At 35.3% G+C, this 14,320-nt stretch overlaps 1 protein-coding gene and 1 long non-coding RNA gene across 18 annotated transcripts in view; one reads left to right on the plus strand and one right to left on the minus strand.

Moving 5' to 3' along the window:
• Positions 1 to 14,320, plus strand: part of EIF4G3 (eukaryotic translation initiation factor 4 gamma 3) — a 320,865-nt gene that overhangs the window by 204,380 nt on the left and 102,165 nt on the right. For 9 of the 16 annotated variants that reach the window (XM_072975193.1, XM_072975190.1, XM_072975194.1 and 6 more), the window contains 2 exons: positions 3,671 to 3,779; positions 9,573 to 10,412. In XM_072975193.1, coding sequence (XP_072831294.1) covers positions 3,671 to 3,779; positions 9,573 to 10,412 — 949 coding nt within the window. Of the gene's footprint in view, positions 1 to 3,670; positions 3,780 to 9,572; positions 10,413 to 10,506; positions 10,643 to 14,320 lie in introns of those variants that run through there. The other 7 variants (XM_072975205.1, XM_072975191.1, XM_072975197.1 and 4 more) reach the window with 3 other exon arrangements.
• Positions 1 to 14,320, minus strand: part of LOC140700776 (uncharacterized) — a 47,928-nt gene that overhangs the window by 9,632 nt on the left and 23,976 nt on the right. The window contains exon 5 of one of the 2 annotated variants that reach the window (XR_012079441.1): positions 11,602 to 11,705. The exons of the other annotated variant lie outside the window; for it this stretch is intronic. This is a non-coding gene — a long non-coding RNA (uncharacterized lncRNA). Of the gene's footprint in view, positions 1 to 11,601; positions 11,706 to 14,320 lie in introns of those variants that run through there. 2 annotated transcript variants of the gene reach the window in all.

Here is a 14,320-nt window from a genome sequence, read left to right on the forward strand (position 1 = left end):
ATTACATCAGCAGCTTGCTTACATTCGTATAATTCTTTGGATTCTCTGGCTGGCTCTCCGTGAATTGTAATAGGGGTCAGCAAACATTTTCTATAAAGGGCCAGGTAGTAAATATTTTGGCATTGCAGCCAACAGTCTCTTTCACCACTGCTGAAACTCTGCCGTTGTAGCATGAAAGGAGCCATAGACGATATGTAAATGACTAGCTGTGGCTGTTTCAGTAAAACTTTATAAGTTTCTTATAATTTTCGTGTATCAAGAAGTGCTGTTTTTCAAAAATTCCCCCAGCTATTTAACAATGTAAAAACATTTTTTATGGGTAGCTCAAAAACAGGCCTGTGGCCCCTGGACTATAGTTGCTAGTTGCTGGCCTCCTGTCTAAAATTATCTCTGTACTGAAGCATCCTATTATATACAAGTTTAAAATAGATAGTAAAGGAAGGTGGCCCCTTAGATGTCAATTCTATCTCAGTAAAAAGGTAAAAAGAATAGACAGAGAGGCAAAACAGAAACAAGGAGATGAGTAAGAAACAATGTGGGTTATGAAAAGAGAAACGAACTTTAAATTGTACTAAGAAGTATTTAAAGACAATTCCAGATTTTGCTGCTTGTTTGGCTTGTTTAACACTTTATTATTATTTTTTTTAAAAGATCTTCCAGTGTTTGGGCCTAAATCTACCCTTATCCTTTGAAGCCAGTACTTCAGATTTAATATGTAAATCTTCAACAGAGTAGATGCTCAAGTAGAATTTATAAAGGAAATTCACTTCTCAGATACTATCAAGTATCTAATATCTTGCCATACTTTAAATAAGCTTCCTTATCATTGTATTTGAAAAGTGAGAAATGTTTTTTCTTCCGCCAGTCAGAGCTTTGATTTTGAAAAGTTTGATGTGGAGGAGAGAATTTAGCATTGACATAACTATGATTGCAACAATGTGATGTCACCAAGTCAAGCCTAACCTTTTAGCTCTGACTTCCTGAGCATCTTTATTATTTTATATTTTGATACTAACTGTCCTTCCAGAATGATTTTTATAAATTTTCACTCCTACCAGTAGTGAAAGTGACTGAAGTGCAGTGATTTTGAAATGCCCTAAATATATTCTCAACAGTATAGATCGTGTTACCCAAGTTCTCTAGCTACCCACAGGTTTCATTTCCTTACAGGGATCAAAATGTGTACAGCATTGGATGTGATGTTTTGATTCACAATATTAAGTGTGTTTCTTGGTTTTTCTGACATCAGTTAGGTTAAATAAGCCATGATTGTGCTTTGGAAAGGTAAGGGCCTTCTTCATAACAGATTGTTTACAGTTATTTCAGTAGGAGAGAGCAGATGAAATTAGAGGTTAGCTAAAATTTGAGATTACCCTAAATAAATCTAAAACAGTAATAATTCATATTGTCAACATATTAATATGTTATTTTCTTAGTCCTTTCAGAGGCTTTGAGAATGTTAAAGCTGAAATGCACTGTAGGATCTTCAATCCCTTTTCATTTTACAGCTGAGGAAACTGAACTTTGCTAGCATTCTGTGGCTATGTAACTGTGTACTGGATATTTGGATTTGGAATTGTGAGTTAACCAACATGTTATCTCACTCCTCTCTTATAAATCTTTATACATACAATCTTTCTAGGGTTTTCTTAATAGAAAAATGTCTGTGCAGTTATCTAATATGATCAAAGGTATTTTCATCTTAGATTGAGAAACTCTAGAATCTGTACAGATTTATAGGTATCAGTAGCCTTTTACTGTCTTAAAAATCTCACCTTAACCATGGATGCCGTTTGTTTCGGTGATCTACTTTCAGCAGTTACCGCCCCGCCTTTTTTTTTGGTTATTAATTTCCTAGACAATTGAACTAGTTAATATTTTCTTTCTTTCAGGTAAATGACACAATTTGCAGATCTTTCTTTCCTGGGATATGTGGATAACTATTTAATAAATGCTAAGTAATATAGAATCTTTCCTTTGTTCTAGAGCTGTTTTCAGCCATAGAATTGAACTGAGTCCCTACAGTCGTTCCTCGGTATCCACCGGGGATTGGTTCCAGGAGCTCTGCAGATATCAAAATCCGTGGATGTTCAAGTCCCTTAAATAAAGTAGCTAGTACAATTGGCTCTGTGTACCTACGAGTTGCACATCTGTGGGTACAGAGGGCTGACTGTTATTTTCACTTACAGCTATGAACCTTTCCTAAATTTTGAATTTTAACAATAGAATTTTTTTCCTGTTAGAACTAAGGATTCAGAGTAATCACAGTAGTTCTATCCATTTGGCCATGATTCAAAACAGTAACTCTTCATTTTTTTACATATGGAAATATAATTTTAGTAGTCTTCATTTAGAAGTAATTGTGGAATATGAATACTTTTCATGATCTAATAATAGGTGAAATAATAGTGTTTTCCCCACTCCTATCTGTTACTCTGTACATCATATGTAATCTTATGTAAACTGCATGTTGTACAATGTGAAAAGCATTATTTAAATGACATAAGTGATAGGTGTTTAAACTGATATATTTCATTTTATATTCCTACTCTTTGTGAGTCTTACTGACTTGAAAATATTTTTCATTAACTCCCACTTTAAAGTGGCCCTGTCTACAAATTATGCACACATTAATTTCTCCCTCCTTTCCAAGAAAAAAAAAATCAGAATTGTGCAGGGAGCTCTGCTCTGACAGCACTGATAGAATTCAACGTAGGCAATCATAGCTATCAAAAAAAATGACCTTAGATCTCCGAGGAGAGACACTGCTTTGTTGTGTGGCTTTTGTGTAACCCTCAAATCCAGAACAAATACCCACCTGGAATGTGATGTAGAATGAATGTTCTTGTCCTTTCTTGTGTAATTTTGTGTAATTCTTGTTTCCCTCTAAGTTGAACAATGGCTGCAATTTTTTCAACCTACTCTGCTACAATTCTGATGGGCATTTTTGATTCCATATACTGGTTGAATGAAAATGAGAATTTCCTCTTAGCTCTGAAAATCGAGGTATTTTACTTAGATTTCTGACTCTGAAGAGATACCATCCTTGACCCAGAATCTAAAGACATCTTAAGGTGAAAGTGCCCTTGAAGTCTTTCCAAATTGCATTACACCTATGTGGTTACGTGGACAAGTGACAAGAATCACCCGTCAGTGTTGTTTTCTTGATCAGTAACGGGTTTCAAAACCTATCGTGTTTTGTTTGTCCTGCTTTTGACAACTGCTAGATGAACTACTTTGCTAGGTAGTTTATAAATGAAGTTGACCAAGTCCCTTTGGTCTTTGACTGGGAAGATACTAAATTCCCTCTCAGACATGACACCTATTGGTAGGTTGAAAGTCTGTCCTTAGAAGGAACACTGGAGAAAGCATTGTACTAATGATTGCTGTGCTGTCTTCTCTTGCTGTGGTTAATAGTAATCATCTCTTTTCCTTCCCCTTTCCTGCTGCCTCTTTTCGTTTTCTTCCTTGTCTTCCCATGTACTTTTTGAATTTATTAAACTGTCCTATATATTTTTTCCTTGCTTTCCTTTATTTATTTATTTGTTTATTTATTTTCAATTTTGTGATCTCCTGCCCTACTTTGTCTTCCCCACTTGCTTGGGTTCCATGTTGCTAGTTTTTATGTTCGCACGCTCATTATCACCCTTTTTTGTACTTCAAATCCCAGCAGCTGCCCAGCCAGGTCCCCGAGCACAGCCCTGTGGTTTATGGGACTGTGGAGAGCGCTCATCTTGCTGCCAGCACCCCTGTCACTGCAGCTAGCGACCAGAAGCAAGGTTTGTGTATGACTGTTTTCCTCCCTCTTACCTTTAGTTCTCCTTCCCTTTTTAAAATTAATTACATTGCCCTCAGCATTTAAGAGTAAGAGTAAAACATCTGAGGATTATTTAGGTACCCACTTTTAAACAAAGCTTTGAGGTGGAAAACCAAAGTGTTCTTCTAAGAAAGTAAAGTATGGATGATTACAAATGTTTTTTTACGTATTATTAATGCCCCACTGTCAATATATATTTATAGGTAAAAGCTTAGCTGCCTTAAACTATTTCTTTTGGAACAAATTGGGGGCAATAAGTCGATGTATATAATTGCTTTAAAAGAACAACAGTTTTATTTATATATTCAACATATTCATGTATATCTTGTTTTTAAAAACATACAATGTTTCTTCTTAAAAGTTTGGCTTCTGTAGGCTCAGTTGGCGATAGCACTGAGTTTAAATCCTGGCTCCATCATGCACTGTTTGGTCTTGATGAGTCATTATGCTGTATATTTTAATTTCCTCACCTGCAGAATGGAACGAAGAATACCTACCTCACAGGGTTGTTGTGGGGACATGCCTAGCATTCAAAAAACACTTAGTAAATTTTAGCCATTATTATTGATGCAGGAATCATACTAAAGTCTCTGCTGTTGACCTTGAACATGAAGTGCCAAAGGTTTGGTAAAATAAGTGCACATATTGCCTTTTGGATTATAAATAGAAAACTTTAAGGGTTATTTCATGCCAGAAGGTGGAATGTCACAGCCTCCTTTTCTTCCCTAATTGGATTTAGGTTGACCTTAGCTAAAATTGGGAGACAGTGGTCACTAGGCACGGGGAGAAGCAAGTGACTTTGGCAATGCTTTTATAATGTTTCTGACTTCATTCTAAGAATGAGTAGAAATCATGTGTTTTCTATTTTCTTGAATTATTTATTCCTGCAAACACCTTAATATTCTTTAGCTGATGTTTGCTTTCTATACTTCCTAAAAATTATTCTTTAAAAAGCACTTAGAAATTGACACATAATCAAAGTGAAGGTATTTAGTATTACTGTTTTGTTTTTTTTAAACTGGGCTGCAAGTTAATCATGCTTATAAACACCTAATGGATGGTTTCAATTTTTTTATGGCATACAAAGGAAATAAGGTGTTTTTTCCCTTGCATATTCAGGAATTTAGTAAACTTGAGGAGAAACAAGTCCCAAATTTTGTTTTACGAAGTAGTTTTAAACCACAAGATAGGTAATGAATTCTGATCTGGCATGCTTCTAACAGTTACACTGTCGAATATTTTTTTTCAGCAGTGTTCAGAGTTAGAGACTCATACATGCTTAAAGCTAAATTTTTTAATATTAAACCCATTCACCCTGCAGGAGTGCAGTTCATAAATATTATGGAAGACCACTTCCTACCCCGTGATCAAGCAGTTTTGAGTCAAAATTCAGAATGTTTTCTGTCTGAGTGGAGTATTTTCAGGGTATCCCCTTCAAAACTTTATTACTTTCGCACAGTTGCATCCTTTTTGCTAGTTAGAATTATCCTAAACACATTGAATACTTACTATGCAGAGAGTTCTTTATGCTGACCTTCCTCATAGCTGGGTCACAGTACAAAGAATTCATAATATGTCCTGATGATGATAACTCTGATCTGCTGAAGTTAGAAGACACCTACATCTTCTCATATTTAGCCCTTGATTTACAAAAGGAGGAATGCAGAATTCTTCATTTCCTCTCAGTTTTTTATTCCTCAGTGGAAATTTGAATAATAAAATCAACATTTCATACTGATATTTGATAAGATATAGGTGAATTGGGAAATGTTTTGCATTACCTTGATGAAAAAAAAAACCTTCCATTTTAAGTATATTTCCTAGAGCTTATAAGTAACTTTTGGGGACTACTGCTGTCTTCCTCTTAATAGCAACTATTATCCAGAAAACTCAGTAATTCTAATTTCTAGTTCTAGTTCTACGTATAGCTTCTCCATGTATAGGATAGTTTTCAGAGTAGTTTTCTTTTTTAAACTAAATATATGTAATTCAAATAATATTAGAAAGGGTTCACCATTTTTCAGGGAATTTTTTTTACAGTTAAGATATTTTTGAAAAACTTCCTTTTAACTATATATTCCTTTTGAAATTAAAGTAGGGTACAAAAGTGTGCTGTTTTCAAAGATTGCTGTGTTATCACCAGAAAGAGTAAGTTCTGCATTCTGCAGACTGGTTTTTCTCTCTCAGTGGAGTTGTCATTACTGAGGGTTTGCACTGGGTCACAGATCCATGTTAGCCCCAAAGTCCTCTACTACCTTGATTCACCTAAATACTTCATTTTCCGTAAGCCCCCCACCACATTGTAAGAATTTAGGATTTGAAATCATTTCCAGGTTCTAGCACTTGCTAGTTACATGACCTTGAACCTATGACTTAATCTCTAAAACCTTCAGTTTCCCCATCTGTAAAGTAGGAACATAATAGTTTACTTTATTTTATTTTACTTTTTCACTCCCTGAAAGAGTCTCAGACCCCCAGGGTCCCCAGACCACACTTGGAAAAGTGCAGATTTAGAGGATGAACTAAAAATCTTTCAGAGTCAGGTCTTATAAGGCAGGAACATAATAGATTTTATGCCATTGGTGATTCTAAGGACACTATATATGGTATTTGACCCATTTTCCCGGCACATATTAAGGACTTAGTAAATGTTAGCTGCCATAATTAAGCTTCTGATTTTCTCAATTTTTGATGTGAATAACTGGAATGGTTACAGGAGGACAAAGTTTCCAGACAGATATACCATATTTGTTTTAGTACTTTCTAAAGATACAGGGAAGACCTCAGCTTGGTCTATAGAAAGACTGTTGACTGAATTAAAATCTTCAGTTGGTGTTGATGGTGTATAGACATAGCTTAAATGATTGTTGTCTGATATTTGAAAAAGTGTATTAGTCCAGTATATTGAGAGTATGGTATGGGTAATTAAATACGAATAAAAGTTATTTGTGCCTTAGTCTTTAATCTTTACTACCTTTTGAAAACACTTGATGTAGAATAAGTATTCAGTGAATGATGTTCTGTTCTGTTTTTACCAGGGTAGCTCAGTTGGGGCTTCTTTAGAATTTGGGACAGTACCCTATCAAGTGAGACTGTCCCTCAAATTGCAGGATGCTTAGCATTCCCTGTCTTTCCCCATTAAATGATAGTAACACTCTCTCAGTCATGTGAGGCTCCTGACAACCAAAAGACACCTGTCTAGGAGGTTGGTTCCATCACTGTATGAGAATAAAAGGGAGCAGTTTTTTCCTTCTTACAAATATGACATCCATTATAGAAACTACAGATAAGTGGAAAGAAAATTTTTCTCTTATCTCATTATGCAGAACCATTGTTAAAAAAAAACTGCATGTAATTCCAGACTTTCCCATGTGCATATATGTTAGTATTATGGTTTTTTTTGTTGTTACCTGTAGGTTTATGCTCCACATCAGTCTTGTGCCCTGCTTTTGAAAAAAACATGTCTTTTATAATAAACAACTTCCCATATCATTAAATACCCTTCTAAAAGCCTATTTTAAATGATTGTATACCTTTATATGCCCAGGCCATCATTTCTACAGTAAATCCCTCATTATTAGACATTCAGTCTTTTTCTTTTTTTTCTTTTTTTTTTTTCTTGGCTGTTACAAATATTGTTGGCCTTAAATATTCCAGACCTCTATCTTTTCTTATTTTTTCAATCTTTGCTAATTGTTGAATGATTATTTCCTTAAAAAAATTCTTAAAAATGAAATTCCCACAAGTCCTGAAGATAACAAATGGTATAAGCATTTTTAATGCAGTAGATTAGATTTAAAACTATCATGGCTCTGCAAAGCATACTCTTAATAGAAAAAGTGCTTAGAGAAATAAAATCACTGTTCTTTATTTAGATGTACTCTATTACACATTTGAGCTTTCTGTGTTAGAACTTCAGTGAATTAATTAAAGGACTTATTTCAGAATAAGGTGCTCTCAAAATAATTACATTTTTTGTTTCTAATTTTCTCTTAATGTTAGATATTTCTTAAGAGTGTATAGAAGTTTCAGTCCTAGATCTGCTTTTTTTTAATTTTTCAGTATCAAGAATATTATTTTCCAAAATTAATAATTGAATCAGCATGCTCTTACTAGATTGTTAATGTGGGAATTACTATTTTCTACTGTTTATTTTAATATGTCTAGGTTTCATTCAGTGGTCACAATGGGTAATATTCTGATGTGCTCTCACAGTGATACCTTGTAATGTAGGTAACCCATGTAGCAGTTACTCCAGTGAGTTGGAAATTATTTTCATCAGGGATATTTTAATGAGTGCATATTTATTTTATATGTGTCACATATATGTAATACATATCATAGATGTATTTCTCTGAAATGTTTTGTCTCTAGCCCTGGCAACTTAGTCTGAGGGATTTGGCATTGAGAGCCTATTGATCTTATTTCTCCACTACAGTAAATAGGCAGAGTTCAATTTAAGAAGCACTGGCCTCAAAGGCTATAAATTAAAGTGAATTTTAAAACTGGTAAAAGGAGTTGCCATGAATGAGTTAGCCTTTAACAGTTTAATGGTAATATTTACCATCTGTTTATCTTGTTAATGGATATTTTTCTTTGACACACTTAACTAAAATTTACTGTAAAGACTCATTTTCAGTGGTGCATAAAGACTTCTGACAGAGAAAGTAAACTTTTCAGTTTAGATTGTTTTCTAGCAGTGCTTAAAATTTTTGTTTGCACTTAATGAACATACTCATGAATATCTGCTTTTCCACTGGAGCCTGATTTTTCTGCTACAGAAGCACAAGGCTAGAAACCAGTCTAAATTTCCTTTGGTTTCATCTTCCCAGACATGAATCACATATCAGTTAACCTGGAATTTTAAAATACAGAAATTTTTATGAGTTTGCATCCCTTTCATTTTTCTGTTACCTTTATTATGATTATCGATTTATGTTTCTCACTCTTGCTCTGATTCTTGTGTATAAACACACACATTTTATATATTATTCTGAAATATTTCAAGCGTATATGTTAAGTGTTTTTAAAATGGACTTGATTATCTGAATGTTAGCTTTGGTTTCTCATTAAAGAATTTTTTTTATAATTGAAGATACAAGGTAAATTTCCATTTTTATTCCTTAGCATTATTGTTGTTATAACCCTCTTAAGGAATGAATAAAATTTTATGCTCAGGAACTTGATTTCACTGATAATAAATTTCATCTATAATAAATGACACCATGATAGTTTTTCTTGAAACAGTTTTTTATGCATATTCTTTATTTTAAAAAAATCCCCCAAATACAGAAATACTTAGAATAAAAAATATCAGTCTATAATAATTTAATCTCCAGTTATTTGCCCTTGTACTGTCCAGTCCTGTCACTGTCGTGTATCCTTGGTAAAAAAATTTTCTACAGATGAAGGTCTCTACCTTAAAGAAAAGCCCCATTCACACGCCCAAAGTGGTTTAGATTTAGTTTCAGTTTTGATGAGCTTTTCCATTGCATTGACATAATCATTTGGTGAATTAATTCCTTGGAGTAAGACTCCAAAGTAAACTGTATATGTATTAGAAGTCAGCTAACAGTGGGTATAACTAGAAAAGAAAATATGACAGTATTTTTGGACTGGCAAAATAAGTAATATTTTGATCTGTCCTCTGCTGCCCATATTTTAGTATAAGAGATTAAAAGAATTGGCCCAAAGTAATACAGTATAATCTCTGATCCAAGAATTATTAAAACTCTTTCAATTTTTTCTTCCCCAGAAGAGAAGCCAAAACCAGATCCAGTGTTAAAGTCTCCTTCCCCAGTCCTTAGGCTAGTCCTTAGTGGAGAGAAGAAAGAACAAGCAGGCCAGAGGTCTGAGACTACTGCAGTAGAATCCATACCAGAGCTTCCCCTGCCTCCATCACCTACCACTCTTTCTCCAATTGCTCGAAGTACAATTGCTTCGCCCACCTCTTCTGCTCTTAGTAGCCAACCAATATTCACCACTGCTATGGAGGACAGATGTGAACTCTCTTCCTCAAAAGAAGATACAGTTCCTATATCCAGCCCTACGTCTTGCACAGAAGCATCAGATCCTTCACCAACAGATGAAATTGATGATGATATATGCAAGAAATCTTGTAGTGTAGCACCTAATGATATTCCACTGATTTCTAGTACTAACCTAATTAATGAAATGAATGGAGTTAGTGAAAAATTACCAGTCACAGAGAGCATTGTGGAAGTAGTAAAGCAGGAGGTGTTGCCATTGACTCTTGAATTGGAGATTCTGGAAAATACCCCAGAAGAAATGAAAGTGGAGTGTGTTCCAACTCCCATCACCCCTTCCACAGTTCCCTCCTTTTCTCCGTCTCCTCCAACTCCTCCAGCTTCTCCTCCTTCCATACCAGTCATTGTTCCTGCTGCCACCACTAATGCTAGTACTGCTAATGCTCCCACCACAGTCCAGAGAGTGTTAGAAGAGGACGAGAGCATAAGAACTTGCCTTAGTGAAGATCCAAAGGAGATTCAAAACAAAATAGAAGTAGAAGCAGATGGGCAAACAGAAGAGATCGTGGATTCTCAGAATTTAAGTTCAAGAAAGAGCCCTGTCCCAGGTAAGCTGTTCTGCTATTATCTTATGTTTGCTGAACATGAAAAAGAAGCAGTGTTTGAGTTATTTTTTAATCAGCTACTTTCCTTGACTTCCAGAAACATCAAATGAATGCTGAAATTCCTAGTCTGATTTCTTCAGTGGTGTGTTTATGTTTTAGTGCATCCTGCAAAGAGTTACTCCATTGTCTAAAAATGCAAATGAAATTTCAAACATACAAAATGCCTCAAGGTATATGTCACTGTACATGTGTTTTTTGTTTTTAATTTTATTTTTTTGCCTCGTTCATTTGAATCTGTTCCATGGTGGTTAATTTTATTGCTTTGGGGCTGGAAACCAATCAAAACCATCATGGTCTATAGTCCCTAATCCTGTCTTCTCAGAATTTTAAAGCCTGGTATCCTAAACTTAAAAGAATTCCTCTATTCAAGGCCTATTCTTTAATCTTGGATTAAGGAAAATAGCAATCAGAGTGTCAGAGGTTTATAATCAGTTCTGAAAAATGAAAGTGCCCTCTCTGATCAACTCACAGATAAGTTTAATACTTTTCCACTTTTTCATTTTAAAGTTTCATTCTTCCTAATATTCGTTTTACTGTTACTACTTTATCATTAGTATTATCAAAGTACTATATTCTTCCAAATTCAAAATAATTTCTTTTTAATGTAGCATCACCTAGAATCTTGAATCTAACCATTAGGTTTTAATAATTTTAATCAAAAGTTATCTAAGGTTTATCAACTATTCTTGAGTCCGTAGTCCATAAGAATATGGCTTTAAACAAGTTAACATAGCTCGTCTTCTTAAATATTGCCATACGCTGTATACTTTACTCTCTGTATACCTGTCAGGTTAAATTGTGCAATTTGATAAATGAGTGCTCCCCCAGCAATTGATCTAGATATACATTGGGGATGGTTTAGTCACCAGTATCCTCAGTATTTATTGCCTATTCTGACCTGTCTAATAGACAGGGAAACTTGACAAATCAAAAACCTGATCCCTACTTTTAAGATGTGGCTTTCCCACCCAGCTCAGTTCTTGAGGTAATTTCCTCATGAAGGTCTGTAGCAGGTGTTTGATTCCTTGGAACTGTAGAACATCTAGTTCCACAGTGAACCAGAACAGAAAAGCAAGCAATGCAAGTTGGAACTGGGAAAAATTTATCATAAATGTTTGTAAATCACCTATTTTCTCAACAGACTGGCCTCCATAAATATCAGTCTTCATCAGTGTCATCACTGTTTTAGGAATCTTCTTCCTTGGTGGGGCAATGACCTGGGGCTTTTTTGTAACTCTGTGAAAAAAACAATCTTAGTTTTGGTGTGGCTGCAGGTGAATCTCCTCCACCCACCCAGAGAACATTTGTTGGAGAACAGTAATTTGTTCTACGTTTCATTTTTCCCCTTAATTTACCCACCTGTCAGTTGTCATTCAACAACTAGTGATGTAGTAGTTCTAAAAATAGAAGAAGCTATTGAAGACAGATGTTTAAAAAACGAAAAAAAAAAAGCAGGAAAAAACCCAAACAGGCGCTGGGAATACTTGTCAAAGATACAGACCATACCTCAGAACTGAAATAAGTGTAAAGCAAAATCCTGCACTAAAATTCTGTTACCACTCATCCCCAACATTCATTCATTCTTTTTTTCATTTTTCAATTTTATTAGGTAAAATTGTTACAGTTTGACTGCATATACACAGTATATTGCATGTAAATACATATATACAGTATACTGCACACTTTAAAAAAATTTACATATAGGTACTATTCATTGTTTTTAAGAGCAGTTAAGAGTTTTAGCTTTTTAAACTTACATAGTTATTAAAGGAATAAAGCCAACCACAAGATAAGAATTAATTCAAAAAATACATACACCCCACTATTAACAGCAACATTCTCTATAATTGCCAAGATAGGGAAGCATCCTTAGTGCACATTGATAGATGAATGGATAAAGAAGATGTACTGTATTCTTCCAAATTCAACATAATTTCTTTTTAATGTAGCATCACCTACATATATATATGTATATGGAATACAATTCACCCGTAAGAAAGAAGGATATTTTGCTATTTGCAGCCCTTCATTCACTTTTTTTTCACTTCAAAAACCAGAATTTTATAACTGGCATAAACATTTCCATTGCATCAAAAACAACAAAATATCTAGAAATAAACTTAACCAAGGAGGTTTCCTATACTCTGAAAACTAAAACTTTGATGAAGGAAATTGAAGATGATATAAAGAAATGGAAAGATAACTTGTGCTCTTGGATTGGAAGAATCAACATTATCAAAATGGCTGTACTACCCAAAGCAATCTGTAGATGCAGTGCAACCCCTGTCAAAGTACTCACGACATTTTTCACAGAACTAGAACAAACAATTCCAAAATTTATATGGGACCATAAAAGACCCTGAACTAACAAAGCAATCTTTTGTAGGTCTTTTTTTATTGTTTTTCTGTTTCTGTTTTGTTGTTGTTGTTCTTTTTTCTTATGGTCTGATGACTAGAGAAGTTCCTTTAACAGTTTGTTGTAAAGCTGATTTGGTGGTGCTGAATTCTTTCAGCTTTTGTTTATCTGAAGCTTTTGATTTCTCCATCAACTCTGAACAAGAGCCTTGCTGGATAGAGTATTCTTGGTTGTAAGTTCTTCCCTTTCATCACTTAAAATATATCATGCCACTCCCTTCTGGCCTGTAGAGTTTCTGCTGAAAAATCAGCTGATAATCTTATGGGAGTCCCCTTGTATGTTATCTGTTGCTTTTCTCATGCTAATTTTAATATTTTCTCCTTATCCTTAATTTTTGTCAATTTGATTACTATGTGCCTTGGTGTGTTCCTCTTTGGGTTGATCCTGTGTGGAACTCTGCACTTCCCAGATTTGGGTGACTGTTTCCTTTCCCAAGTTGGGGAAGTTTTCGGTTATTATCTCCAAAGATTTTCTCAGGTCCTTTCTCCCTTCTCTTTCTAGGACCCCTATAATGCGAATATTAGTGTGCTTCATGTTGTCCCAGAGTTCTCTTAAACTATCCTTTCTTTTCATTCTTTTTTCTTTTTTCTGTTCTTGCAGTAGTGACTTCTAATCTGTCTTCTAGCTCATTGATCTGTTCTTCTGCCTTGTTTAGTGTATTCTTGGTTCCTTCTAGTGTGTTACTCATTTCAGTGATTTTAGTCAACTCTGTTTGGATATTCTTTATGTTTTCCAAACTCTTTGCTAAAAACTTCACTCTGTGGATCTATACTCCTCTTGAGTTCTCTGAACATCTTTGCCATCATCATTCTAAACTCTCAGATAAATTGCCTATTTCCTCATCATTTACTACTTCTTCTGGGATTTTATCTTCTGCCTTGCCCTGGGAGATAGATATTCGTCTGCCATCTAGTATTGTCTATCTTTCTATTTATATTTTTAGGTGGGTTAGTTACGTTTCTTAACCTTGTAGGGGTGGCTTCCTGTGGAAGATGTGCTCTGCGTCCCAGCAGTACACTCCTCTCTTGGCACCCAAGGGCCAGGGTTCAGCCAGTCCCAGTGTACAGTCTGGCCTATGTTTGTGGATTCCTTCCAGAGGCCTTGGAATTGTTGTTTTCTTATATCTGGTATCTGCCCCCTGGTGGATGAGGCTGAACTAGAGGCTTATGCAGGTTTCCTGGTAGGAGGAGCTGGTGCCTGCGCACTGCTGGTGAAGCTTGATCCTGGACCTCTGGTGGGTAGGGCCCTGTTTAGAGGCTTAGGAAGTCTGCTGATGGCTAGGGCTGTGTTCCCACCAGTATGTTTGTTGTTTGACCTGAGGCTTCCCTTACAGGCTGTTGGGTGGGGCTAGGTCTTGGTGCTAAAGATCCAATCAAGATGTCAGCCTCCAGGAAAGCTCATGTAGATGAACACTCCGGGAATGTCCACCACCAGC

This window comes from Vicugna pacos, chromosome 13, assembly GCF_048564905.1.
Source record: "Vicugna pacos chromosome 13, VicPac4, whole genome shotgun sequence".
In the NCBI taxonomy this organism is placed as follows: Eukaryota; Metazoa; Chordata; class Mammalia; order Artiodactyla; family Camelidae; genus Vicugna; species Vicugna pacos.